This window comes from Aristolochia californica, unplaced genomic scaffold, assembly GCF_029961685.1.
Source record: "Aristolochia californica isolate CCGP_79_NKW_82.1479 unplaced genomic scaffold, dmAriCali1.0.hap1 SCAF_16, whole genome shotgun sequence".
Classification (NCBI taxonomy): Eukaryota; Viridiplantae; Streptophyta; class Magnoliopsida; order Piperales; family Aristolochiaceae; genus Aristolochia; species Aristolochia californica.
Genome location: NW_027181837.1, coordinates 19889520 through 19916247, shown reverse-complemented (window position 1 = coordinate 19916247; position 26728 = coordinate 19889520). Strand labels below are relative to the sequence as shown.

At 35.4% G+C, this 26728-nt stretch overlaps 2 protein-coding genes across 2 annotated transcripts; both read right to left on the bottom strand.

Moving 5' to 3' along the window:
* Positions 1-1183: 1183 nt before the first annotated feature.
* On the bottom strand, positions 1184-14738 carry LOC137952955 (DNA damage-binding protein 1a-like). The gene is made up of 19 exons (XM_068800094.1): positions 14452-14738; positions 13928-13976; positions 12667-12726; positions 12481-12572; positions 12157-12208; positions 11560-11622; positions 11353-11402; positions 10900-10975; positions 9747-9956; positions 9502-9608; positions 9130-9238; positions 8736-8936; positions 8423-8638; positions 7965-8075; positions 7499-7774; positions 7145-7419; positions 3322-3676; positions 2585-2869; positions 1184-2074 (listed from the first exon to the last, which is right to left on the bottom strand). The coding sequence occupies exons 1-19, from the start codon at positions 14553-14555 to the stop codon at positions 1493-1495; spliced, it is 3273 nt and encodes a 1090-aa protein (XP_068656195.1). The 5' UTR covers positions 14556-14738; the 3' UTR covers positions 1184-1492.
* A 2034-nt stretch (positions 14739-16772) lies between these two features.
* On the bottom strand, positions 16773-26233 carry LOC137953313 (telomere repeat-binding factor 1-like). Its single transcript, XM_068800652.1, has 8 exons — positions 26069-26233; positions 25000-25205; positions 22037-22257; positions 19410-19494; positions 19044-19127; positions 18408-18764; positions 17723-17839; positions 16773-17230 (listed from the first exon to the last, which is right to left on the bottom strand). The coding sequence occupies exons 2-7, from the start codon at positions 25147-25149 to the stop codon at positions 17825-17827; spliced, it is 912 nt and encodes a 303-aa protein (XP_068656753.1). The 5' UTR covers positions 25150-25205; positions 26069-26233; the 3' UTR covers positions 16773-17230; positions 17723-17824.
* Positions 26234-26728: the final 495 nt, after the last annotated feature.

Here is a 26728-nt window from a genome sequence, read left to right as displayed (position 1 = left end):
AATTCATGAACCCGGCCTATCATGTAAGCCCGCCCAGTGTGGCCCCCACAGTCGCCGGAACGTTCGGTTCAGCAAATCCAAGTTTCCAGCGATTTCTCATTTTTCCCACTCCGGCGTGAAAAATATAACGAAAAGAAAAAATTAAGAATGTAAGGAGAAGTTGACTTCCAAATATGGGTCACCGCTGAAAACTATAACTCGGTGGGACCCATCAGAAAAGACTCAACAGTAGCCGTCCATTTCATCCGGGTCATTAGCAAGAACGTGAATTGACGACCACGATTCGGATTAAAAAAAAAAAAAGTTTGCCAATCAACAGATTATACGCTGATTTTTCGAATAAAAACACGATATAAGGGCAAGAACCACGTGGGAGCGTGGGAGCGTCACGTGGGAGTGCACAAACTGATATACTCGCACTTCGACGTGGCACCGACAGGATCCAAAAACCCGTACCACCTTTAATATAGCTTTAATTTTTTATATGTTAGATTTTAGGGTTTAAGGTTTTTTAAATATAGGGCTCTGTTAGTTAATTAAAAAAACTAGTGTTAGTGGATCACATTGTTGGCCAATAAGGTTAATGGGTTATTGTTTAATCAGTGAAAAGGCTAACTTGATTCAATCTTATGGTAAATTAATATAGTAATCAACCACTATCTCATTGTAACCGTTTCGTATGTTTCCGAGTAAATGATTTTTGGTATTGGATTATTTTTAATTTTATTGATATTTATAAATTTAAATAATAATATTTTATGTAAGGACAGAGGTTTATAAGGCAAATCAAGTTTAATTATTTTTACTAGAGGAGGCAAGGTGGGGCCGTCCATAAAAATTAAAAATTATTATTATTATTATTATTATTATTATTATTACATCGAGATTTAAAAATTAATAAATTAATAAAGAATATATCTAAAAATGTAAAATAAATATTTTAATTTCTAAATAGTGGGCCCACTAGATTGGAATATATCCAACCATCCAAAATACAAATGGCGCGCACCAGAGCATTTTGAAAAAAGCGAGTGAAGATTGCAATGGCTTAGAGCGTATTCTGGCGACGTGGAATCGTGGGCATCCTTTTCATGGCGCACTTCTGGTTTGATTTTGTCTTTCTCATGAAGAAATGATTCCCGACCGAGACAGAAATTTCGGCTTTTGCGAGTAATCATGCATGGATCAAAAGCTTATTCTCCCTAGCTTTCATATTCAGAAGAAGAAAAAAATAGGAGAATTCACAAGATATACATCGATTCACGAAGTAATTTAACAGGAAGAAAAGAAAAACAAGTTACAGACCTAACACTCACCCAGGTTCTAATTACACATAACACCAGGCTTAATGACATATCATCTCCTCATATGAACCCAATAGAGCATACAAGATCAGGTACTGTAGCTTTTGCTTTAATCTTCCATTTTCACTTTCCTCTATCAGATGATCACAGAGCTCATTTGTTTCTCATAGAAACCCCAAACTAGGTTATCAATGCAACCTTGTCATTTCCTCCACCCTCTTGCAGAGATCCTCCACTGATGTCCCCATCGATTTGGAAATCTCCTCCATCCTGTTTCTGCTGAGGTCAAGGAATGATTCTATTAAATCCCCATCAAGAAAATTCCTGGCATCTGAGGTTTTCTTCTCATTGTTGAATGATCTCCAGTGTTCATGGCTTAGCCCCCCCACTCCCTTGATGACCTTAACCAAGTTAGACTGAAGCTTCTCCAAGAAAACATACTGATCATGAGGGAGAGATGCAATGACCCCTATCACACCGTTGACAGTACCAAAGATGACAGTAGGAATTTGACCTACATCAGAATCAGGAAGGCGCATGACAAGGGACCCATGTCGGAACTTGTTTACGAATTCACCAAGGTGATACTCGCCCACAACTTCTAGACGGCCCCTCTCCTCATCAGTAGCACCGTCACTATTCTTTCGGACAGTGAAGAGATTGAAACTATTCTCTGCCCCAAGGTAGATGTCATCGTCCAAGATTTCAACAGCTGACATCCAATTAGCATTATAATCGCGTGCACGCTCCTCAATTTGCCCCTCCTCATGCTGAAACAAACAGGCTCAACTGGTCAAACCACGTATAAACAAATCAAAGTAAGCAATATCTGACCCAATATCAGACATGATCACAAACCTGTCATAGATAAACAGATAAAGGCATCATAAATCTAATGCATAAAACGATATATTTTTTACTTCACATTGTAGGACATCATAAATCATGGGATAAAAGATAAACATAATGTGCATGTTGTACACTACAATGAGCATATACAGAAACAAAACTTGGTGTACAAGGACACTTTAAAAAACTTCTAAACTCAATCATTTGCAGATAACTCGAACCATTCCCCAACTGGAGGACATGTAACATCATAATTCCAATAATGCATACAAGAGAGAGAGAGAGTGTAGCAAATATATATTATACATATATATATAAAGAAACTAGCAAATATTCTTGAGCAAAAAGAAAATTTTCACCAAACATTTTTTTGTTATTACACAATTGGAAGTCTACATTAAGCTAAGAGGAAGGTCAATTGAAAGATATACCTTATACATCAGGAGAGAAATTGACTTCATCAGGTCACCTACTACGATGAAATCACCACGAGTTTGGACATAAAGAGCGAGTATATGTCCATGATGTCCAATCTCAGATTGCAATTCACGAGACCCATCATCACGAAGCATCCATTTGTACAACTGAATTTTCTGATTGATAGCAGCAAGTAATTTCCCATTAAATGCATTAAGTGAATATACAGCACCTTTTGTTTCCTTCTCAGTGATCAGTGATAACTTCCCATCTTCCACAAGAAAAACCAGTATCCGGCCCTATAATATCAAGACAAACACAAAAAGTAAAAAAAAAAAAATTATGAAAAAGAGAAGAAATGGACTACAAAAGCTCATCATGCACATGAGTTCACGAAAATAAAAAAAGGGAATAGCACATCAATGGGAACGGGAAATTATGCAAGATATATAGTGAGATCTTGTGGAGGAAAGAAGGAATATGGACTCAAGTCTATGAACGTTAGTGCATCCAATCCAATTTAGCAGCTAGATTTGGAATTAATGGCATAAAATTTGTCTCTTCCAAGGTTAGATATGAGAAGGAAAATATAGATGTATGTTGTTTGAAATATAAGAGAGCAAGAGGTGATTTTGTCAATACCCTGCCTTTCTAAACTGTAATTCTGTGCAGCTAACTTTGACTAGACCTTAGTCCAACTTCCTTGTCCTTGTACAAATAAAATCAATAAATTACTGAAAAGTGACATTACCTTAGTAGGCTCATTTTCTTCAGGCAAAACATATGCTGTCCCAACACAGTAATAAACATTGTTATCATCTGCAAAAGAACAGCTGATGATCGAGCAGCCACACTCATAGGCATCAAGGGGATAATTTGACATGAACTCAAAAGTTTGATCATCCAAGAGGCGCACAAAATGGGTTTCAGACTCATCCATATTATTTGTCTGACAGTACTTTAAACTACAGATTGCAAAGGTTCGGCTCTGTTCCTGATGACAAATTCTACGAGCATACTCTCCAAGAGGAATCGTGCGGATGTGCAACTTCTGAATGTCATCAATGGTGCCAATCGTGAGTTCTCCTTCCTTTGCAATAGCAAGGCTGTTGCATATATTAAAACAAGTTAAAAATCACGCAAGATGCTAAGTGAAAAGAATATGAATTAAAAGTTCCTCTCTTGCACAGTTCAAAGATATTCAGCATGATTGGTAAAACTGATCCAGTCATCACCAAATGGACAGAAGAAATGGATAACAGAACCAAGTTTAAACATTTAGACCAGATGATAAGTGTTAGGTTGTCTAGCAATACTCATTGTTTCACTTCTCTCATTTACAGATCCTAGTCTGTGGGTTTAAATGCTGTAGGTCTAGAGGCTTTTTAGGGTTTAAAAATTCCAAAACAACACATACGACCAGCTGATAATAAATCTCAACAAATAATATATTTAAAAATTAAAAAACAAATTTCCCTAGACAGATTCACCAAACAACCTCAACACATTCCTTTCAAATTAAAGAAACCAGGGATCTTTTCATTAAACTTCATAAGTTCATCTGATTAATTTATCAGACCCTAGTTCTCTTACAGCTATTCTGACCTTATCAAATAAAGATTTACCCTCTGTGCAAACTGATTAAGTATTTACAATAAAATTCCTTGTTAATGGGAATAGTCCTGCATAGATAAGTGTCAAGAAAATCATAGTATTAGCTAGGAAATGACCTTATTACTTGGCTAGTTTGGATGTACCAAGACCCAACTTTAACATGGTATCAAAGGATGCATGGCTTACTGGGCTTAGTTTGTGCCTCATTTAGTTTGTATTCTTTTTGTGTTGTCCACGTCTCAGGTTCCTTGTCTGTTTATGTAAGCTTTCATGTGAAAGAGAGTGTGAGTGGGAAAAGTCCCTCATAGATCAGTGTTAGAAAAAATACTATGGTTGGTAGACATTTTGGATGGTCGGTTAGACATTTTCGATAGACTTGGACCCAACTTTAACATCGAGTACAATTCACAATGTATGAAAATAATGTAAAAGTATGCCAAAACTCTCCCTCTCTCTCTCTCTCCCTCTCTCACAATCTAGACTATTTTATTCAAAAAATGGTGAGAATGATCCATTAAGAGAGGGAAAAGAGAAACAAATAAAGAAAAATGTATCAGGTTAAACAAAAGATTAAAGCACAACATGAAAAATTAAAAATACTATTGCAGATCAAATGGAAATGAATCTCCTATAATAAGTTGTTGCTGAGAACTGCAAGTCCAAGCATTACAACCACCTGATTAACTTTGCAGGGACTGAATTTAGCAAATACCATACATCAATGCAGTCTATAACCCCATCATAGTCATGAGAGCGTATGAGTAACTAGAAATTCAACTAATAACCACTGGAAACTTGCCCTCAACCTAAAGTGGAAGAGAAAGGGCTTGTAGTTCAGCCTCAGTAGAGACTACAATCCCAAGAGAAACAGTGTACAAGCTTAATCCTCCCTAAGTAATCACAAATAGCACTGCCACTACCAGCTGGACCTGCGTTACCCCTACATTAAAAGTTAATCCACTCATGAGCATCTCATACACAAGCTGCAGAATTCATATTGGCAATTTCCACATTGCCACAATTATCCTATATTATTTTGGCATTCAGAGGCTTTGCAAACATATCAGTTGATTGATTTTAGAAGAAACACACAGTGCGACAACTTATATGGATTGATTTTTTCCCTAGGTAAAACAGCAATCCACATCTACGTGCTTCGTCCTTTCACGTTATACTGGATTGCTTGCAATAAGAGTGCTAAAGAGTGCTACTTGAGTATCACAAAATAGTCATGTAGGCTTGTCCAATCTGATTCCAAAATCTGCTAGTACGCTCTGTCAGCAAATAAATTCACTATAGCTTTGTCACTTTTCAAAAAAAAAAAAAAAAAAAAAAGGGTTCACATGTAGCTTGACTCATTGTCCAATATTCAGCTTCAGCACTAGACTCTGCTTTTTAATTCTACCAGGTGACAAGATTATCCCCCACTACAGTGCAGTTCTGCTAGTGAACCATCTATCAGAGGGAAAACCTGCCTACTCTGTATCCAAGTGTGCCATCACCTCAAAATGCCTATGAGAACTATAAAGCTATCCTTAGCCTAGAGCTTTATTCAAATCTGAGAGTATAATTGCCTCCCAAAGAATAGTTCTAGAAGCACTCATAATGAATTACAATGCCTAAAACAAAAGAGATGCCAAGTCTACTTACAGGAAGACAAATGAACCATCCTACAAATCTTTTTTACTTTTCACAATCCTGTAACAGATCCCCCTTTTCCACCCCTTGAGTTTGTATTACAATAATAGGAGAATAAAACATGTTTACAACCTAATCAACCCATTTCCTTCAAGCTATCCAACACGTGTGCTCTAGTAAACCTAGATTCTTACTCAAATTGAGCTATCCTCAATTACAATGTAACAAAGGGTCCAAAAGCCTTTCTTGGGCTGAAGTTGCTCTCCCATATACATTTTCAATTACTGGGTTATTTAAGTTCATATTCCATTAGAAGTTAATTACTCACCCATTATTATCACGAGCTGAATATAGCTCAAAAAAAATTAAAAATAAGTCCGTCACAAGTTAAAGGAACTGTGTGCACCAATAAATATTTCTTCACAGCACACTCATAAAAAAGCTAATGCTTGGCTGATTCCTTACCGAACAGCAGGGTCAATAGAACATCCTTTGTTTCTGATAAAGATTTAGAACAACCTACGGTGGGCAACTCTCTCTCTAATATGTATTTCTTATCTGTAATTTAGACTCACAAAGGTTATTTTGCGTAAAAATACTGAGATGTAAAAACCCAAAAAGAATTTTCTAACTTTGATATAAAAGATTGGGGTTCTAATTCGATCATACTATGGAGATGACTCTGAAAAGGTTTAAGCATATAGGTTGTATTACCCTGTAGGTACACCTCATAACCTATGTCAACAATCTAAGATTTGAAAAAAATGTGCTCCTCAATTAAAATGTTCAAGAATGTTGCCAACTTAAATGGAGTAGGACCAAATATAGTTCAGGCAGAAGCAACTAGAGAAGATAAACCTCCAAATTTGTACAGAGTATTGAACTACTTTTACTCAGAATTTTGAAGTATTTAAAACAGACTACAGATTATGGATACCCCATGGTACTGAAGTGATGCTACTTGGATATGATCTAGGACATATCCAAGACATTGTACAATTGTTGGTAATGGTTGTTAACAATCCAACCAGTCCATGTTTGTCAAAGCCCCCTTGTATCTTAAGGGCAGAGGTTTAACCTGTCCCAATTGATATACTTGATAAACAACAAACTCTATCTCATGAGACTCTTAATAACCATGCCTCAAACCCATTGACTTCACTTTGAGATTGATTACTCACTCGAGCTTTTATTGCACAATTAATATGCCATACGTGACACTATATAATCTCCCTTGGTTACTGAATATAATTTTTGAAATGAAGCATAATATATCAAAGATAACATCAAAACACTGGTAAAGAAGCTAATGAAGATGGTACCTGTCAGGAAAAGCAGCAGAATTGAATGGACACATATGGCTGACTTCCTTCAAATTCACATTACTGTATAGTAACTTTTTATTGCTACTATAGATCACCGTTGGCCTATCTGATGCTGCAAATACATGCGTCGTGTTCTTGGATGCAAAAGTACGCAGTGTGATAGGCTGGGTACCAAGAGAGACTCTTTTTCTACCAGACAACTCTCCTGTACTGATGTTTAACAGGAAATTGAAAAGATGCCCATCTCCAAGGGCACAGAGTAAGTAAGAAACCTGTAAAAGAGTGGACAAAGATTAGAAGATCATAAATTAAATTAATCAAAGAAGAAAATAATAAACTTAAGCCACATACTCCTTCGAAGGTACATAAAAGAACTGAACGAGGGATGATCTCTCCACCTAGATGCTCCTTAACAATCATGTCAAGATTGGGAAGAGAGAATATCCTAACACTTATGTCTGTCCACATTCCAACTGCTGCAAGTGTACTATAGATAGGATTTTCACCAATTGGGTTTATGTCAAGGCAAGATATCTCATATTCCAGCTGTGCATGTTTTACTTCATTCAATTTCCCATCACTAATTTCCAGGTAGACAAGATGACCCCCACCAGTAGCCAACAAAACCTACTCATTGACAACATCAGACAGAATATCAATCAGCATTTGAATTCTGAATATAAGCAAAGGAATAGAAACAAAGATGCCACAAGGTATCTAAAGGGAATAAAATACTTCCTTAGGTAGTAAATTTTCACTAGGACGTTTTTCAATTTTATTAAATGAAAGCAATAAATATAAGTGAATAGATAATAACCTGACTCGCATTAGCTGTGGCAACATTAACAGAAAACCCAGAAGGGGCATGCCATTCATCTAGCTTCTCTCGAGTCATAGAACTAACAAGTCGAACAGAATTGGCAGTAACCTGAAATGTGGACCAATGATTTGCATCTGTTTCAGATTTATCACGGGCAGACACCGAATATCAAACATGAGGAAAAACACCTCCATAAGATTTTTTGTTTTAAGAAGAAGAAGTAAACACCTCCATAAGATCGAAAGACAACAAAGACAGTAGCCAGATCTAAGAAAAGGAAAGAAATCAAAACGCACAAATTTCCAACAAATGGTCATGGATGTATCCAACAGACTACACAACATATAGCATTTTTTTTAAATGGTCGACATATAACACATTCGCTTACATGAAATCAAAAGTTCTCTTTTTAAAGGGAAAAGAAATTGCATACAATCAGTGCTACGCAAACCCACCTGTACAAGCTGATTATGGATAGCATCAGCACAAAAGAGAGTCTGTGCTTGAGAATAAAAACCCTCTATCTCAGTTTCTTCCAGCTCATCCTCAGAATTCATAGCTAGAATTCGGGTCTCACTGATAAAACTAACTACTAGAAAGGTGTCATAAGGGTCATCAGTTGAGGTTCTTAGAGACCACATCCCTTTAATCCCCTGAAGTTCCACAGACGCCTATGCAAGACAAATATAATTAGTGACAACTCAGAAGTAGCATGAAAGAGAAGGAGATAACAGAATAGACAACAGCAAAAAATATCAAAACCAAAACCTGTTCATTGATCCCTATGCCATTACGAACAATGCGGAGAGAACCATCTTTATATGCTCCTGAGCAAGTCACAACCTGGCCTTGACCTTGTCTCTCTAGGTCAACAACACAAAAATCCACGATGGGCCCAAGGTTGACATATCTTTCAAGAACTTCTACATATGAACCTTTTGCATCCGGTTGCAGGTTTAGCTTTATGAGCTGTTATGGTCACATTGTTTAGTTCAGAATCCATCAAAGTGTAACACCTCTTTAAAAATACAGCAGAAGTGAAATGGAGAGAAAGAGAAAGAGAGAGAACATATAGCACGTTCTGCTATTAGTAGAGAAGTTTTAAAGTGTAGATATCAGCAAGGAAAGGAAAAAGTAACACATGCAACCTGCATAAATCTACCTGTGAATCTCCATAGCTGGATCCAACAAATACAAATGCATTGTCCAGATATGATATAGTCGATGCAACAGACGTCTCGCCCAACAGCTCAATTTTAAGTCCAGTTACTCTAAAACATTAGAAAAACAGACCTTCAGAATTGATATATTTCTGCTTTACAAGTCTCACAAAAAATTTGTACACAATGTTTTACTTCTTCCATTTGACTCTTTCCCTTTGATTTTCTTAACATTGACTCTTTTCCCAGTCTTCTCTAACTTTCATTTCTTTTCTTAGAAAACTTCTGAACAACATGCAAAATAGATGTCTGAAGGAACAGTTAACAAATAATCAATCAAATTGAGAAAGCTTTTTAGAATATTATCATCCCACCTTTCTTTCTCATGTGTAATGACAAGTAGATGTAGAAGACCTGCATGGTCACTAAGCAAGTATCGGGAGCCATCTGCATCAACCCTCCCATAGGCTCTAGTAATCGACTGCAAAAGCATATAAGATGGATCAAGTAACAGCAACCAGAAAATCTTGAAGCGCATTAGTCAACTTGTAATTCACAATTTGAATCAGAAAATGCACTTAGACAAGAAGACTTCTTTAAGTAAAGAAAGTATTATTACCGGTCTGATTGGGATTGCTTTAAATGTAGTAGTGCTGCAATAAACAATGGTTTCCTCTCCAATAATTATAACACCACCAAGCGGCATGGGAACAGGTATTAGCAAACCAGCCCCATTGTCAAGATTATTTTGAGATAAAGAACCTTCAACAAAGTCTTTATCTTTGAGTGCCACTTCATAGGTTTTAATATGCCGTGCATCTTTGTTGTCCTGTAGTTAGAAAAGATGAAAAAGCACACGCTTAAAATGTATCTTCTACTCCAAAACATCCAAGATAAGCTATTCAGAGTCCAAAACAACCTCAGGATTAGAATTACCACCCCTCTAATAGGAAAAAAAATGTACTTCACGTTCATAGAATTCACACATGTTTCATGAACTCCACACTAATACCAGTTACACTTGTTCATGTCTATGAACCCCAACCCAGTATTTTGAAACCAGACCACAATATCAAAAAAATAATCCGTTCATGTTGCCAGTCGACTGACACTGGATATCTTCCAGCTAAACTGCTGCACAGAGATTGTGGCATACTCGAAGAGAGATTTAACTGCCAATTGTCAAAAACTGGTAACAAACAAGCAAAGTTTAAAAAACCAACATTGACCAGTCATCGCTACTAAAAAGCTCATACATGCAACTTAGTTCTCAAGTTGTGAACCACCCTCCACCACCCAACCATCATCATCATCAATATCATCTTTAAAGTTTGTTTTCCAAAAATATGTTGGGTGGCAGCTATATCCTCATCTTGATGCTGTGCCATGTACTCAACCAATAAAATAAAAACAATATTTGGATGGAAACTTAGTTATTACTAATCTATTACAAATGATGACTAATAGACAGAAGTATTACTCCAGAGAACACAAAATTGCCACTGTTTCAAGGACTAGCATTTATATCATAAGGAAGGTTCTTCCAAAGCATCATAACAGAACCCCTTTCATCCACATATTATTTGTCTTTGAAACAGAAACATTAATCAAATATTAAAAATTATTGAGTAAATATTTAATGGTTCAAAATAAGCTTTCTCAAAATCAATACTAGTCATTTCAAAAAAAAAAATCAATACTAGAAAATCTGTAAAGAAAGAAAAAATAGTAACGACAAAAATCCATAAGAATCCCACAAGTCAATGGCAAACCTGATAAAGGACAACAATTGTTGGTTTCTGGCAACCATACAGAAATTTAATATCCAGAACCTGAAGCTCCTCGAGCCTGAAAGTCCAGTTCAAAGGGAGATTTATGGATTAGTTTACAGAAGTGAAAAAATAAAACAACCATTTAATGAAAATATCAGATCCCAATCCCAAGCTAATGTGGCATGGCAACAGGCCTCAAGGGGCCTGTGAGCTTTCTAAATCTGTCAACATTAAAAGCTCTTTAATGCAAAGCATGCTCAGAAAAGTGCGAGCACACGCAGATTGAGTTTGAGAAGAAAAAAGTGCAAGCAACTTTAAAGCAGTAGATTCCTTTTTTTATAAAGACAGATTCTTAGTTTCAAATGGTAAAGAGAGATTCTTTTAATTTAATTATGTGAATGAAGTCCAGAAACAAAACAATAAAAGCAAGACAGTCAGATAGACAGAGAGTACCGAATGTTAAATGCTTCCTTAAGTTGTCCCTTGTTATCAAAAGGAATAACCTGATAAACTCAAATAGCGCAATTACTCATTACATAAAATTGCACAAGAACTTTACATACTACAAAGCACAGCAGATATACTGAGCTATATCAACAAGATAAAATAAAAAAGCAAAAATGGTAACATTAATTTAAACCATTAAAAAAAACCTCATACCTTAAAAAGGCCATCATAAAGATGGAGGCCGATCAACCTACAATCAGGATCAATTATGCCAATCTACAAAGGAAACAAAAGTTATACTTCACTGTCAACATGAGAGAAGAAGAAGAGAAACTATCGACTTCATTACAACTACTTTTTTTTTTTATGAAAGGTGATTTTATTAAGAGAGAGAACAAAAAAAACAACCTCGAGGAAGCAAACCCCTAATAACAAAGAATTGAAGGGAAGCTCCCTGCTTGGTAAGAACATCGGCAACAGAATTGGCAGATCTCAGGATACAAGACCAAATACAATCATAAAGGGTACAATTTCCATAATTTCAAAAAAGGTGTCCTAATGGCGCCAGGGAAGCAGAAGAGCGCGCGAACCATCCAACTACTAATAGATTATTTAGATGCAGATATAACTTCATTTTTCCTTTTGCTATAGGTAAGATTAAAATATATGCAACTATAGAAGAGGAGCTATAATTAAGCTTGATGGCAAAAAGATGGTGCCATAAATTAAAAAATCAATTGCTTTCTTTCACATAACCATATCTCTCATGCTAATATAAGTATTAGAAAGAATGAAACAGACACAACCTACCTGTCCATTGTCAGTGGCACGACCAATACGATCTGAAACATCTCCCATTGCTCTAAATGTCACAAAAAGGCACACAAGTGACTACAGATGCCATATATTCACTTACAAAATGATGCTTTTGACACACAAATTTGAAAATGTCTCACACAGACTTTCAGATTGCACAGTAAAGATCAATAATACAAATAGTCAAAGTTTCCAACTGAACAACATGCTAAACAGTAATTTTTGTCAAACTGTTATGCCTAGTTCCCTTATATAAGAGACATGTCCAAGAAAAACACATAAAACAAAAGAACTGTGTATTCAATTTAAAGCCCAGACCGTGTTATAAGTTCTGAAGTCTCAGCATCCCATTGAAGAACACAAAACTTATATCTTTCTGTGGCAATAAACAAAAGGTCTTGTGCTTCACCCTGGGAAAAAAACAAGCAATGAGAAGACAGCAACAAACAGGTAAAGACGAAATTTGCATAAAAGATCTGCAAATGCCAAAGATGAGACACAAACATGAGGGCGAAAAAGCTCGAGTGTAGCAATTCGTCCATATATTGGAACATCCAGCATAGGCTGCAAGCACAATGTAACCATTTCATGTTAGAAGCTTTTACAGTATATCCAAATCCCCAAAGAAAGCCACATAATAATGGGGGAGAGGTTTTAACCCTAGATACACATACATATCCCATGAAACGAAATATTAGAGAAAAGCAACAACAGATGATGTTTTGCTAGGGAAGGTGCATGGCTCGGACTCCTTCATAAAATAAAATAAAAATTCTTGGAGTCTTTTGAGTTACAACCGTCAAATAGTGCTTCGAACACAAATGAATTAGCTCCCTGAAGCATCCATTTCTTATTTACCTGATCAGGTAGAAAGTAGGACTATGCTCCAGAATCACAACAAGTGACAAAGTTAGTTGTATGATCTTAACTGAAACAATTATTTTTTATTTGTAAGGCTGACAATGAATACTTGTTTAAACACAGACTACACCCTATAATCTGGTGAGACTTGAACCTAAGACCTCGTATTAGAAACTTTCCCATGTTACAATTGAGTAAAAGGTACGATCAGATCACGAGTGTTATAACAGTAGTTGAGTTGTTAGGGATTTGCTCCCTCTTCCTTTGTAATTTTTCTCTTGTTAATATAAATACATCTTTATCAAAAAAAAAAAAAAACAATTGAGTTTCGCTTATAAGCTCAAGTTTCATTCGTACACAAACTGCGATAGCAAACAGCAATCATAAAAAGGGGTTCATTGTTCGAGTGAAAAATCAATTCGACGGTTCTCTTTTTGGAAACAATTCAATAGTACTTTTCCAGGCATCTTCCTTGCCTCTTACTTCTCAAGCTTTCCCTTATTTAACTTTCCATTTTTTTGTCTTGGAATAAATCCTAGCACTTAAGAGAGAACTCCTCTATCAATTTTGTATCTCCAGTAGGCAAGTCGCAGATCAAAAGCCCAAGGAATTCCTGAAATGTCGCCCTCAACAGACAACACAAAGCCGTTATACAACAGTCAGCCTCAATAAAGGATAGAGTGATTGAGACCAACATCCTCCTTTTTTGTCAAATGTATCATTACAAACTGAAATGTACTAGCCACATGGATACATAACCGATGCCATATCTGGAAAAGGTGTGATCAGCACACTAGCAAACCCACATTGGGGTTCTTTCGTATGGAGCAATATCAATAGGCTAAAACACGCGTGGATAAAAATAAATGAAGCATTTATAAGCAACTTAAACATATTTTGATACCTGTAAACCCTGCGGCGTGAGCAAATGAATCTCAATCCGTGTGCATTTCCTGGAACCATATAACACCTAATTAAAAAGATTCCAAACCTCGAGCACATAAAAAATTTAACTGAATCGAGCTTCAATAAACTACGAAAGAGATAAGCTTAAATCGTTTTGACGAACAAACTATGTAAACGAATCAGAAGATTCGCACATTCCAATCATCAAAAGAACCGATTCAGCCGTGTTCTCAAACACGGGCACAAGAAACTAACCTAAAAAATTTATGTCATTAAACAAAGGGACAGAAGAAGCAAAATTCCCAGACTTTCCAATTGATTCCAGTGATAACAAACAAAAAAAAAAAACGGAACCTAAAATGACAAAAACCCTAAAATAAACCCCAACAACGGAACATAGACAGGAAAAATAGGACTACAAAAAGAATCAAGTATATTGCCGACTCTCATTATCCAGAACCAAAAAAATTGCAACAAAAAACTAAAAAACCGTGATGGGATAAAAAAATAAATCTTTCTTACGCTATTATGAGATTGAGTTCTTGCGCGCTAGTGAAATTGCCCACACAAGAATGAGTAACGTTCGTAGGCTTATGAGCAGTTACAACATAGTTCCACACACTCATCTTCGATATTCTCACTTTCAGTCAACAGTTCTCTCTCCCTTACACTGTAGAGAAGAAAACTCTTCTCTATCTTACTCTTGCTCCAACAACCAAGTCAGCTCTGGCCACCGCGCCGCAAAACTGGCGACACAGCTGATAGATATATATACGAAGAGGTGGCGGAGCCCTCGCAAGTTTACAGCGCTTGACTGTGCTGTACTCAGTCCACAAAAAGGCGGTAAGAGAGAAGGACCCGAGTCGAAACCGACGAGGCTACAATCGCCAAATGGCTCGGGAGGCCACGGTGGACATGCGACGGTTCCAGAATCAAGAGTTTACCCGATACGATTCTGCCTATACGTATATATATATATATCATTACATGTATTTGAATCGATAGTTGAATTATGGTTCTAAAATTTCAGTCCAAAATTGTAAATATTAAGTTATTTTTATAAAAATTATTTCATATTTAGCCATGAGAAAAGGAGAGGAAGAGACATTTTTTTTTCCTCCTATTAAGCAAGTGAGGAGAAACGAAGTTATACCGTGTTTCTTTCCTCTCTTAAGTCTTTTGCTCTTTGATTTGACGACAAAAAAGGTGGGAAGAACCCATCGTTTTTCTCTTTCGATGAGCGAGGGTAATGTTGTTATTCGTCTCTTCGGGCAAAAACGAAGGGGAAGATTTCTCCTCATTTATTGCTAAGGAAGGGATTTGAAAGTTTAATTTTTATTTTAAAAATATTTTCCCTAGTACTCATGGATTATGTCACATGTATATGAAATTTTGTCGTATTTAAAATTAAGATACAAAGCTTGCAATATTTATAATTATGGTATGTAAGAACACATAAATTGAAAATTATTTATAGGTAATTTTTAAAAAAAAAATTCTCTTACGTACCTCAAGAGAAACCGAAGAACCCACAGTGAGCAAATGGCTCAAGAAGCCAAAGTGGATATGTTGTCGTTCTAGAAACCAATTTTTACCTGATAAAAATTTTATTTACATGTAGATTTTAAATTCTCTATTTATTTAGGTAATTGGATAATTAGCTATAAAATAGCTTTTACCTCTACTTGTTTCACTTAATAACAAGTATATGGGTAAATAGGTAAATCTTTTTAATTGGTATATTTTTTTTGAAACATAAGGATAAAAAAGGATAAAATAGATAAATAGGTAAGATTGTCACCCCCTAGAGAGCTCCTCGAGGAAAAACGGAGAAAAATGCTCGCTCTCTCGAAATCCACTGTTGTTCGATGTATAAAATGAGGAAGAAGGAGAGATAGGAGGCAATGTTACCGTCCTTATATCACCCCTCTTCGTGCTAAGGAATAAGGAATGATTTCTCCATATTTATAGTTAAAGGGCTCCAAACTCTTATTTGACTTAATTTTATGTGATATAGCCTTATTTAAAATCAAGACATGCAATTAACCATATTTATAATAATGACATATACGTGTTTTTTAAATACTCAATTTTTTGTTGAATTTATGAAAAAGTGAAAAAATTCATTATTTTAATATAATTTGAGTATAATAAATTTCTATTTATAATAAAAAAGTAATTAAAATATAATTACAATTAAACTACCGTTATCTCAATTATACCCAAAATTAAATACTAAAAAATAAATTTTAGAACAATCGAACAACTGAACATAAATAGAAGACTAATATAACTAAAACTCTTATGTTAGAAGACTTCTTACCGTGAGAGTCATGTAAAAATTTTCTATATCGATCTTTCAACATTTTTTAAATACCCATCAATTAGAAAATACATTTTCAGATTTAATTAAATTTTACAATAAACCTGACATAACTTTTCAGGTTCAAGTGGGAAAATAGTTAATAATATATTACAACACATTCAGAGTAGAAAAGGAAGCCATGTCTGCCATATGGACCCCTCTACTCCTTCCAAAAATAAAAATAAGACAAACTATTTTTTTTTCTCTCTAAGGAAGGCAGTGTTGCGCCTCAGTCCCGGTACTTCAGGTTGCAGGCACATCTAACGTTTAAGAATTCGATAGAATAAAAAAGATGAATGTAAAACAGCCAGAAACGCTTCAATATGGACTACCCACCAGTTCATGTAAATAATTGCATTTAAAAGCACGTCCAAGACAATGGACTGGATGGTTTCAAAATTGATTCATTGGGATAGAGCTTTTGGATATATTTTCACATTCATGATTCCTAAAAAGACAACAACATCAGTTAAAAAATTTATCGTTTTAACACTTTATCGAATCGAATTTCTCCTTCCACAACATTTTTCATGAATTGCTGACCTGATCAGAATTGGCGTCTGGCTTTCAGCCTAAACCCACCACCTTCACACACCATAGAGATGGATATGATCTTTTCAAGAATAGCTTAAGAGCTGACTACAATAGTTAGATAATCTGTCTGAAGCTGTGACAACTCATAATTCTTCTACTCTTTCCCCATTTTTCCGGTTTTTTTCTGCTGCCTTTCTTATTTTAGAATGGTATTTGAGTGTTTCAGAACGGAACTCCCAGACTCCCAGTTACAAGGTAGCAGTATCTCATACCTGCTACCTATTACCCATAGTTTATTTGTATACAAAATATATGGAGAAAAAAGCTTTCAGGGACATTGAAAAGGTGAAAATTGGTGGGAAAAATGAACAAGTTACAAGGTTCCTGTCTATCCAATGACATCTGCAAGAAATACCCAAACTAAAACAGTTAGAACAGAGATGTGGGGCAAAAGATATGTATAGACACTACTGTAAAAGCAACTTTCAATCGAATAGTGTAATAAACAGCAAATAGTAGAACTTCTAGGGAAAGGATAACAGCAAGTAAAAAGATAATGAAGATAATGTATGTGCTTAAAAAAAAAATGAAATAAAGAGGTCTTTATGCATTACCAATTTCTTTCTTTTTTAAAAGGCAAAAAAAAAATTTCATTACAGTACTTCAACCAGTTAATCAAACAACATAGAAACTGTTACGCTGAGCTACCAAGATGCGACACGTTTCTGACAGATGCTAAACTACTATAGATGCAGAAGAACACACATTTCCATAATGAGATGATACAAGTCTGGAAATTTCAAGATCTGCTGTAAACACAGCAAAAGTTCTCCCTGGTATAAAAAAGAAAGAATCTCTCAATTTTCTCAAAAAAATAGCCATAAAATAACTTACCATATCCACAATAAAAAAGATGTGCCCTCAACTTTTCATTCTGCTACAGGAAATGGAAAAATGCCAGTGAAGATCTAACAGTGAGGAGCTAGCAAGATCGAGTCAACCAGGAACCATCTGCACAAAGGTACCACGTTCATAATAAAATTAGAATCCATTATCTGTATTTCAAGATTTTTATCAGCTCTTTAAAAACAAATAGTTGCAAGTTTAGTAGAGGAGATATTACATAGAAAAGAAATTTATGTAAATCATCACAAAGAATATCTTCAAGAATGTAATAGTTTGCTTTTCAGGCAAATATATCACGATAAGAAAATAAATAAAAAATGGTATCAGATTTACCAGAACCAAAATGTTTTTATCATTAACAAAAAATAAATTTGTAACAAAAGAAAATGTATGAGACCTCATATGAAAACTCAGGAACAAAGAAGAAAGCAAGTGTCTGAAACTGAGCAATTGTGCATAAACTACATGTTCCTAGGACCAGATGCATAATTCGTGCATTCAAGCATTAAAAAGAAATCAACTATGGCACAGATGATGATGACAAGCAACAGATACAAAACCAGGAGAGAGCTGAAAACTCCTAAGCGAACTGCTTACAGATGAGTAAAAGGTCCTTGGTAAGAAAAGGAAGAAGATTAGCAGGAATATGGTTCTTAAGGAAAAAGTTCATTACCAGCTTGGAGAACCGCCTGCTATTCAGTGTCATTAGTGCAGCTTCAGCAAAAGCTTGAGCTGCATCTGCATCAGCCTCAGCTGCCTCAGCCTCCCTTGCTGCTTGTTCAGCTTCTAGCATGGCACCTTCTGCCTCTGCAACTGCTTGAGCAGCAGCCGCAGCAGCATCCTGCGTGGACATGCTTCTCATTTTCATAAGCTCAGCATCAATCTGTGTTTTGGTAAGAAGACTGACTTCCTCTCTCTCAATTAATCTTGGAGGCTCCCTCTGCGTCCCTGCCTCCAGAAGGAACAGCCCTGATATTCTTCCTTCAAAAAATGCAGAAGAACTTGGTGCAATTTGGTACCTACATTTTACCTACAAAAATTTATACCACTGCCTAAATTTGGGAGTCTCAAAGATGGAACAAAGATGCAGGTTTAAAATATAAAAGGTATGTAGCTCGTAACTCAAAAAGTATGCGCCTCCATACTTCACTAAAAATAACTAAATAAAGAACACAAAAGGTGGTCATATATAACTGCTACGCTAAAAAGCAGTTTCTGCAACTTCTCATAGACAATTTTTAGACTCCAGCATCTACATAGCATGCTTATGGCGTTACATATTAAAAAATTTAATGAACACAACAATTACCTTAATCAATTTACCATTTTCTGACAAAGCCTTTAACTTGGCAGATAATAGCCTCTCAAAATTAGGAGGCGCCCAATATTGATCCTGGACAAACAGAGATTATATGAAGTAAAAGGAGAAAAATCCAACTAAATAGAACAGGTGTTCAGTACACAGGGTTAGACAACAGTTGACAGTGAAGGTAGAAAAGTCACAACTTACTGAACTATGTGGAAGAAGCTGCTTAGACATGCAATTACTAAACTATTACATACACAGAAGCACACTGAGCATGTTCAAACCAAAGAAACAAACAAAGGTTCTCATAAGTGTTTGCAAGAGAAGTTAATATTTTTTTTGGAAGAGACTTGCTTTTTACAGAAGTACCTCTATATACATAGCAATGGCTGTCTTATTAGATCCACTGGGCTCCTTCAAGCTGGTTATAGCTTCCAATATCAGATTATCAAGTCTACACAAAAAGGGGAGTCAATTAGGTCTCATTTCTAAATTGAATAGAAGAAACCAACATTTCAAAAGGATGGGTGTAGAAAATGCATGGAAAAATACAAAATGCCACAAGCTGAACCACTTCCAAATTCATAAAAAAAATCCACCAGAATAAAATCATTTTAGGAGATTCATAATATAAAGCTTCAACTTTTCATATTTCAATGTAAAGGAATACTGACCACAATAATTAAGACATCAAGATCTTGGTGTAAGATTCTTTTGCAATTTCTCAAAAGGAGAATTGTTTTCAATAGAATAATTTTGATGTAAAATCAATAATTTAAACTTGTTTCTATGTTAGTATACGGTGCATATAAAATCTTCATATTAAATATATATAAGTACCGTAGTCACAAACTATAGTTTTATAGTAATAAGGGTTTCAAGTTTCAAGGGATTCCGAAAGAGCACATTAGTAACACTTATCGTACAGACTCCTTTGAGTTTTCAAGCTTGCCCTAATGGAGGTAAATCAAGCGCTAAAAAGGACAGGATTTTTTTAACAGCTTAAAATTTATGAAAAAAGAAACAAAGACAGAACTTAAGGGCTAAGGGCTAATCCACCACAACGAGCAGTTGGAGGATAGCCCCATCTTAGCTGACTAATCAGCGACATTATTCCCCAATCAAAGAATAAGACCACGAGACACAAAAATAAGCAGTAACGTTATAAGTTTCATTAAAAAAATTGAATTTCTAGGGAGGGTCAATTTTCTCCTGAGCAGTTGGAAGAATTTCCTTTCATGATTATGGAAGAAGATGGGGTAGGTTAAATGTGGGAACCTACCCCCACACAACCTGCTTGGTGTAAAGATGGGGTTCACTCCTCACCCCTCAGGGCAGGGTTGGGATTCATGAAAAAAAGAAAATGGTTCCTCAACTCACAGCAATACATTACTATAACAACCATAATATTTTTTAAATAGACATAACCTGTTGAAACAAAGAAAAGACAAGAAGTGTTTCCTAGCAGAGAACCAGGTATTGAGAATGACTGGTTTCCCTCATTTTTCCGATTCTAACATTCTTTGCTCTCAGCTTACACTTCATCATCTTTGTTTTTGCTCCTTTGTAGTCAGATTCATCTCAATAAACTGCAAAGAAAGTTTGTTTTATAAACCCTCACATTTTCTTATTCAATTTTATGAATTGGTATTTTTTATGTTTTTAATGTCAATATATATACTTTTAGCTATAATGTTGGGATTTTTTCTAATAATTATTATAATGTTTGATTTTTAGGGTAGGAAAAAGGTATAAAACGAGGATGAGAAGGGGTAGCAAGGATGGGGTTGGAAATCCAACCGTGCCATGGCTTTTAACATAGACAGGGTTAAGGGTTGAAATAGCAAGGAGAGGTCGGATTTTGACTCAGTTATTGCTTACCCATGGCGAGGTGACCGAGAAGATCTCCTTGAAAATCTTAAGGCCAGCGAGAAGTGTTTCAAGCTTAGCTTCATCCAAATCAACAATGCTAAGAGGATCCAAGAAAGAAAGATCCAGACTACCAACAGCATCCCGGAAAACACCATCACATCCCTTGGCCCCAGGTTCCTTTAAAACTGACATGGAAGTTTAATTTTAAAAAACCTAAAGAAGAAGAACACTGTTGGCTAACAGGAACATGATGCTGAGTAGAGAGAGAAACAAAGCTCCATCAGTCTATACCGATCACTGCACAAGGAAATTTCTTAAACTTGATCATCGAACATGTAAGAATAATATTCTCAATCATTCCCCTCAACTGGCACTTTTGTTGGAGCAAATTCTGTTGTTCCTCTCCTTCCAAAGATGCCAAAAAATCATACACACACAAACTTCCTACATAATTATGCCAAGCCTAGAATAGAGAGGGAAGAAGTAATGCCCAATAAAATTTGTGACGGTTCTAGGGAAACAAAGATTTAAACTCAACTTGATGAACTCACTACTTACGAGAGAATGGGCAGAAAAGGAGGAAATGATATATGGGTTCATCAACTTTATTACAGATCTTGCATGTCAGGTTGTGATTGTGCATGCCCCTACTACAAGGTTGCCAACAGTAAGGACTCCTCCTCTTGGTACATACCATAAGAAAAAATGAATTATCCAAGAGCACATAAATTTCCACAAGAGCGATTGTGTGAGGCTTCATGCTATCTGTCTGAAGGAGCACATTATAAAGTGGAAAAACCATGAAGTTATCATGCTGATCCCATCTCCAAATAATCTTATCATCACTAATAAATGTGCAATAGGTTGCATTAGAAGTTTTATAAGGTTGTTGATTTCAGAAAGCTCATCATCAAGAAGATTACTACAAAAATTAAAGTTTCAACCCCATTCAGGCATTCATTTGAGAAGCAAGGCTACCCAGGTAAACTTACCATAATTCAAGGGTATGCACTTCCTCAACCCTAATAAAAATTGGATTCCTTTATCTGATAAATAATATTGAAGTGGTACACTCTTTAAAAAAACTTGCGGTATAGTGCAATAGTAGAAATTTGATAAATAACCTTGAAATGGATCTCTTTGGTGCAGTAATATGCATTGTTCCACTGGTAATTGCTAGAGGCTTTGCATCAACAATTTCATCATCAAAGTTGTGACCTACTGTACTGAGGACCATAGCATTGTCATCATGCCTACGGATCTGTTGACTCCTTTTCATTGCCAACCTAGCTTTTTCCCGAGACCCCCATCCATTCGCAACAACAGCCATGTTCCGCCATTTGTCCTGTAAAAAGGGAAAACAAATGAACATCATTATATTTTCAACACTAATTTGTAAAAAAATAAAAAATGATAAGCACTAATCATCATTTATCCCACAAATTTACAAATGGCTGCAGCATGCAGTTTGCAGAACTATACCTTGACCACTAAATGAAACTCACCCAGCCCTATCTACTTAACCAAGCCCCACAAATGACCTGCACTGCCCCAAGCCACCATGCATCACCCTAACCCACTTTGTTCTACACAGTTAGCACATTAATATCATATTATGTTCTATTTGTTTGACTATGATTACTTTTCTTTTTATAGAATGATGTTAACATTTTATTTTCTTTGTAAAATTTTATACTTGGCATTATTTTACTTTGCTTCTTCAAGGGTAAATAACAATAGGAACTTTTACACATAATAACATTTTATTTTCTTTGTAAAAATTTACTTGGCTTTCTTTTCCTTTGCTTTTTCAAACCACAATAAAATAGGAACTTTTACACATTATTTAACATCCCAATATTTTTTGTTAAAACGATGAAAAATGAAATTTCATTAAGAGAAGAGGGTTATGTTAGATAATATTTAAATCAACTCTTTAAAAGGAGGGGACATCTTTTTCTAAAAAAAAAAAAATGGCAGCAAATGATTTCAAAAAGAAAATGTAAAAAAATGCAGCAATAAGAGCCATGATTATTTCACTTCCTAACATCAAACAAATATGAATCTTTTAGATGATTATACTACAAATAGACAAACTGCATAAAAATAAAATAAATAAACACAATAACAGGCACACCATCTTCAGACCTAAAAAAATCCGTGTACTAGCATCCCTACAAGCAATACAATTATACCACAATATCTTGTGTACTTTCAGTATACCTACCCATAATAGCCCATTTATTCTTTTCTAGATTGGTAAACTAGAAACTAATCATGTAACCACTGTGGCAAAAGCTCAATCCAATGTAATTTTCTAATTTTGGAAATTAATATTTTTTATCTTGTTTTTGTCCAGCGGATGTGCTGGTCTTTGGCCTCTTTGCCTTGAGACCCTCTTCTTTTTGTTCCTTTTCTCCTATCCTATTAATGATATTCTCATTATCTTCAAAACATAAATAAATAAATAAATAAATAACATCCTCGGATGGCAGTGAAGAAGATTTGATACAGGATTTGGAGAACCGGATGCAACCAAAAAGAAAATCTAACTGAGATGGGGTTTTCCCCTCAACCAAGACACCTCTTAAGGCACATCCCACCATGTCCCTGCCCCACCCTGACCTGAAATCTGGAAAGGCAAAGAGCAATTGAAAAAAAAATCATTCCCTTTTAATTCTCAAGGAGCCCATCAGAAAGAGAGAAATTTTTAATGAGGTAATATTGAGAAAATCTGAGATGATGCAGATGAAAAAGAGAGCCTCATTCTCAGTAAAAAGAGGGGAAAATGTTCTAAATGTAGGGTTCTAATTATTTATATATGTAACCAGGAACTATCAGATGATGAGCTACGATTACACAAGGTAAATCTTACCTTAAGGTGGATATATATTAAATATACACAGACAGAATATAATACAAACAGTAACAAAAAATCCAGGTGATTTAAGACTTATCCTTGAGAGAGCCCCGTAAGTTTATATGGCACCTTTTTTTTCAGTGTTGAACCCTGTGGCATTGATCTAAAATCCACAGTTTATATGATATCTTAAGACAATTTTTAGAACTTACATAGAAGTGGCCTCTTTCAGAAATAAAAGAAATTGGTAAAACTTAAAGAAAAGTAGAGGCAAGTTAAATTTGTCTCTGTGTCAACTTTTGGAAGGTAGGTAATGATCAGTATATATAAAACAGATCATATGATTTTTCAACCAGAAAAAGGATTCATTTCCAAAATGATATTGAGATCAGTGGCACATATTTTGGTTCCTTTCCAAACAACCACTTCAAATTGGAAGGGGATCACAAAAGAGGGTATAAATTCAGCCTCTTTCAAAAAGGAAAACCAAAATTGCATCTGGCTTAATCTAAGCACTCATAACTAGGTATAAAATGTAAGTTTCATTAGCAAAAACTATATTTTAAGGAAGAAGAGAAATGCCAAAAAGCCACAGGATTCTCTGAAGCGAAAAAGGTAAAATACAAAAAGAAATAGAAGCAAATATTTGTAGCCACTCCACCCAGTTTGCAATAGAAAGAAATGTTTTCTCTTCACCAAAAATTAAAATCAGATGCAATATCATCTGAAAAGTGAGATATTTTAAATACGGGCACTCTCAACACAAATTTTCCTTGAAGAAAGCCGATAAAGTACACTATAAAAATGATAAAATCAACAATAACAGTAAATAAGCAAAATACAAGAATGGCAACATTAAACACCAAGTGGGGACTAGGAACATGGGAACATGGAGCAAATTGCCCATCTGACACCTATTCTCACAACTGCATCGCCTACATCTTAGGTGATTTATCTACTCTGGTTAAATGATTAATTGTTTAGGTTAAGGGTTTAATGCTATTCTCTTTTCCTGTGGCTTGCGATTCTGGCTCGATGACCATATGTTGAAGGCGGAATAGGTTGGATTCAAATCTCATTTGGCTTCCGTATGTGGTGTGTGAATAACCAAAATTTAAGAAAAGAAAAATACCATTCTCTTTTCTTAATTAAGTAGAATTAAAATAAATCTAATTTCCAACTTTGGCAGTAAGGAAGAAACTTGTCAACAAAAGAGATTGTCCACACCTTGAGGTCGACATTTGAACGCAAAGCAAGAACACCACTGAACTCTGGATCTTTCAGTATAGTGCGCCATTTGCCAGGCCCATGCTTGGCCACTCCAACTGTAAGGGCATTTTCTTCCTCTGCAGTCCATTTCTGCTTAGGAGCACCCATTGACAAAAAAGCCTTGAAAACTTTCTAGAAGATCCCAAAGATGTGATCCTAATATCCTGTAACAGCACATCCGTCACAAGATAGAAGAAACTCACAAACTTCACACTTCTGAAAATAACTATAATTTTTTATTAAGAAACCAATTTGCACACCTGACTTCCATGTTACTAATTCAAGTTTAAAAGAAAATCACAATCCAATCATTCCATTAGCATTCCAAACTTCAATTAGTAATTTGTCAAAGACTTCCAACGAAACCTAACTGTGACTTTTCATTAATAAGAAAGCATCCAGGTCCTAATAATATTAGAAGATGATAATAGCACAACAACAATGTCCCGGAAAAAAAATTTAGGAAAAAATAAAGGTTACTGTGAAGAATGAACAAACAGGTATAGGAAACAAAATGCTAAATGAGTAAAGATTGAGAAGTTGATAAAGGCTCCCAAAGCAAGACTAAAGAAAAATTCGGAAATCGGGATTCGGATCCATTATATCTCGAAGGCTAAATTCAGAAAACTTCTCTGGTTGCAAAAGGGATCAGATTAGAGGAGAAATTGAAGATCAGACACTGAATTCTGGAAAAGAGAAAAGGAAAAGAGCATTTAGAAACTCGAATAACAATAGACGAATGATAACGAAACAAAATCAACAAACCCATATTCAGTACACGAAGTGCAAACTCAAAGCTAACAAGCCAACATACTTAAAAAAATTCAGTACGACTGTAAACCGAAAACACCCTCAAAATCTCACTGAAACACCAATGCTGGATGAATCCAAAGGTCGCAAACTAACAAGAATTCATCCAATTAACGTAATCGAACAATAAACACAGAAAATTAAACCTAATACAAAAAACCATGAGACAATTACAAAAGAAAAAAAAGTATAAGGGAAATCAGGGAGGTATAGTAACCTCAGCTAGCGGCAACGATCAAATTCCTCAACCGAATATCAGGAGGGGAATTCTTTAACAAGTACGCATATTTCTTCTCGATGATCTTCGACAGAAGTAATTTTCCGTTATTTTGTATTTTAATTAAAAAATATTTCGAACTCTAGTCTTGAGTTCGCACCCCATTATCGCTTATAAATCTCGAGAAAAGGAAGGAAAAGAGGTTGATTCAACGAGGATTAAAAGTTTGTGTACCCTAAAAACACAACCCAGTATGGATAAAATATAAATTAAAAAATTAATTGATGTTAGTCAAATTCATGATTCAAATTGAAGATTATTAGACTTGGAAACAAAAAATACCCGAATTCACGTTGATCCAACATCTATCTTAAACAAAATTCAAGCCTAGCAATCAGCTTATCTCGTCAGATATTTAAAGGTACATATTTTCAATAAAATTAATATTTTTTTCATTAAATACCCTGAGTAAAGTCATAAAATTACATTACTTTATCATTAAATAAATATCATTTCAATTTTTAATAAGGGGGTTATAGGTATAAGACCTTACAGGTCGAGTTCAAAGAAACCCATCGCCCACCTGGGTTTTTTTTTTTTTTTTCTTATCCTCATCCCAACCCACTGAGTTGAGAGTCAAACCCATCCCAAGGTTTTCGG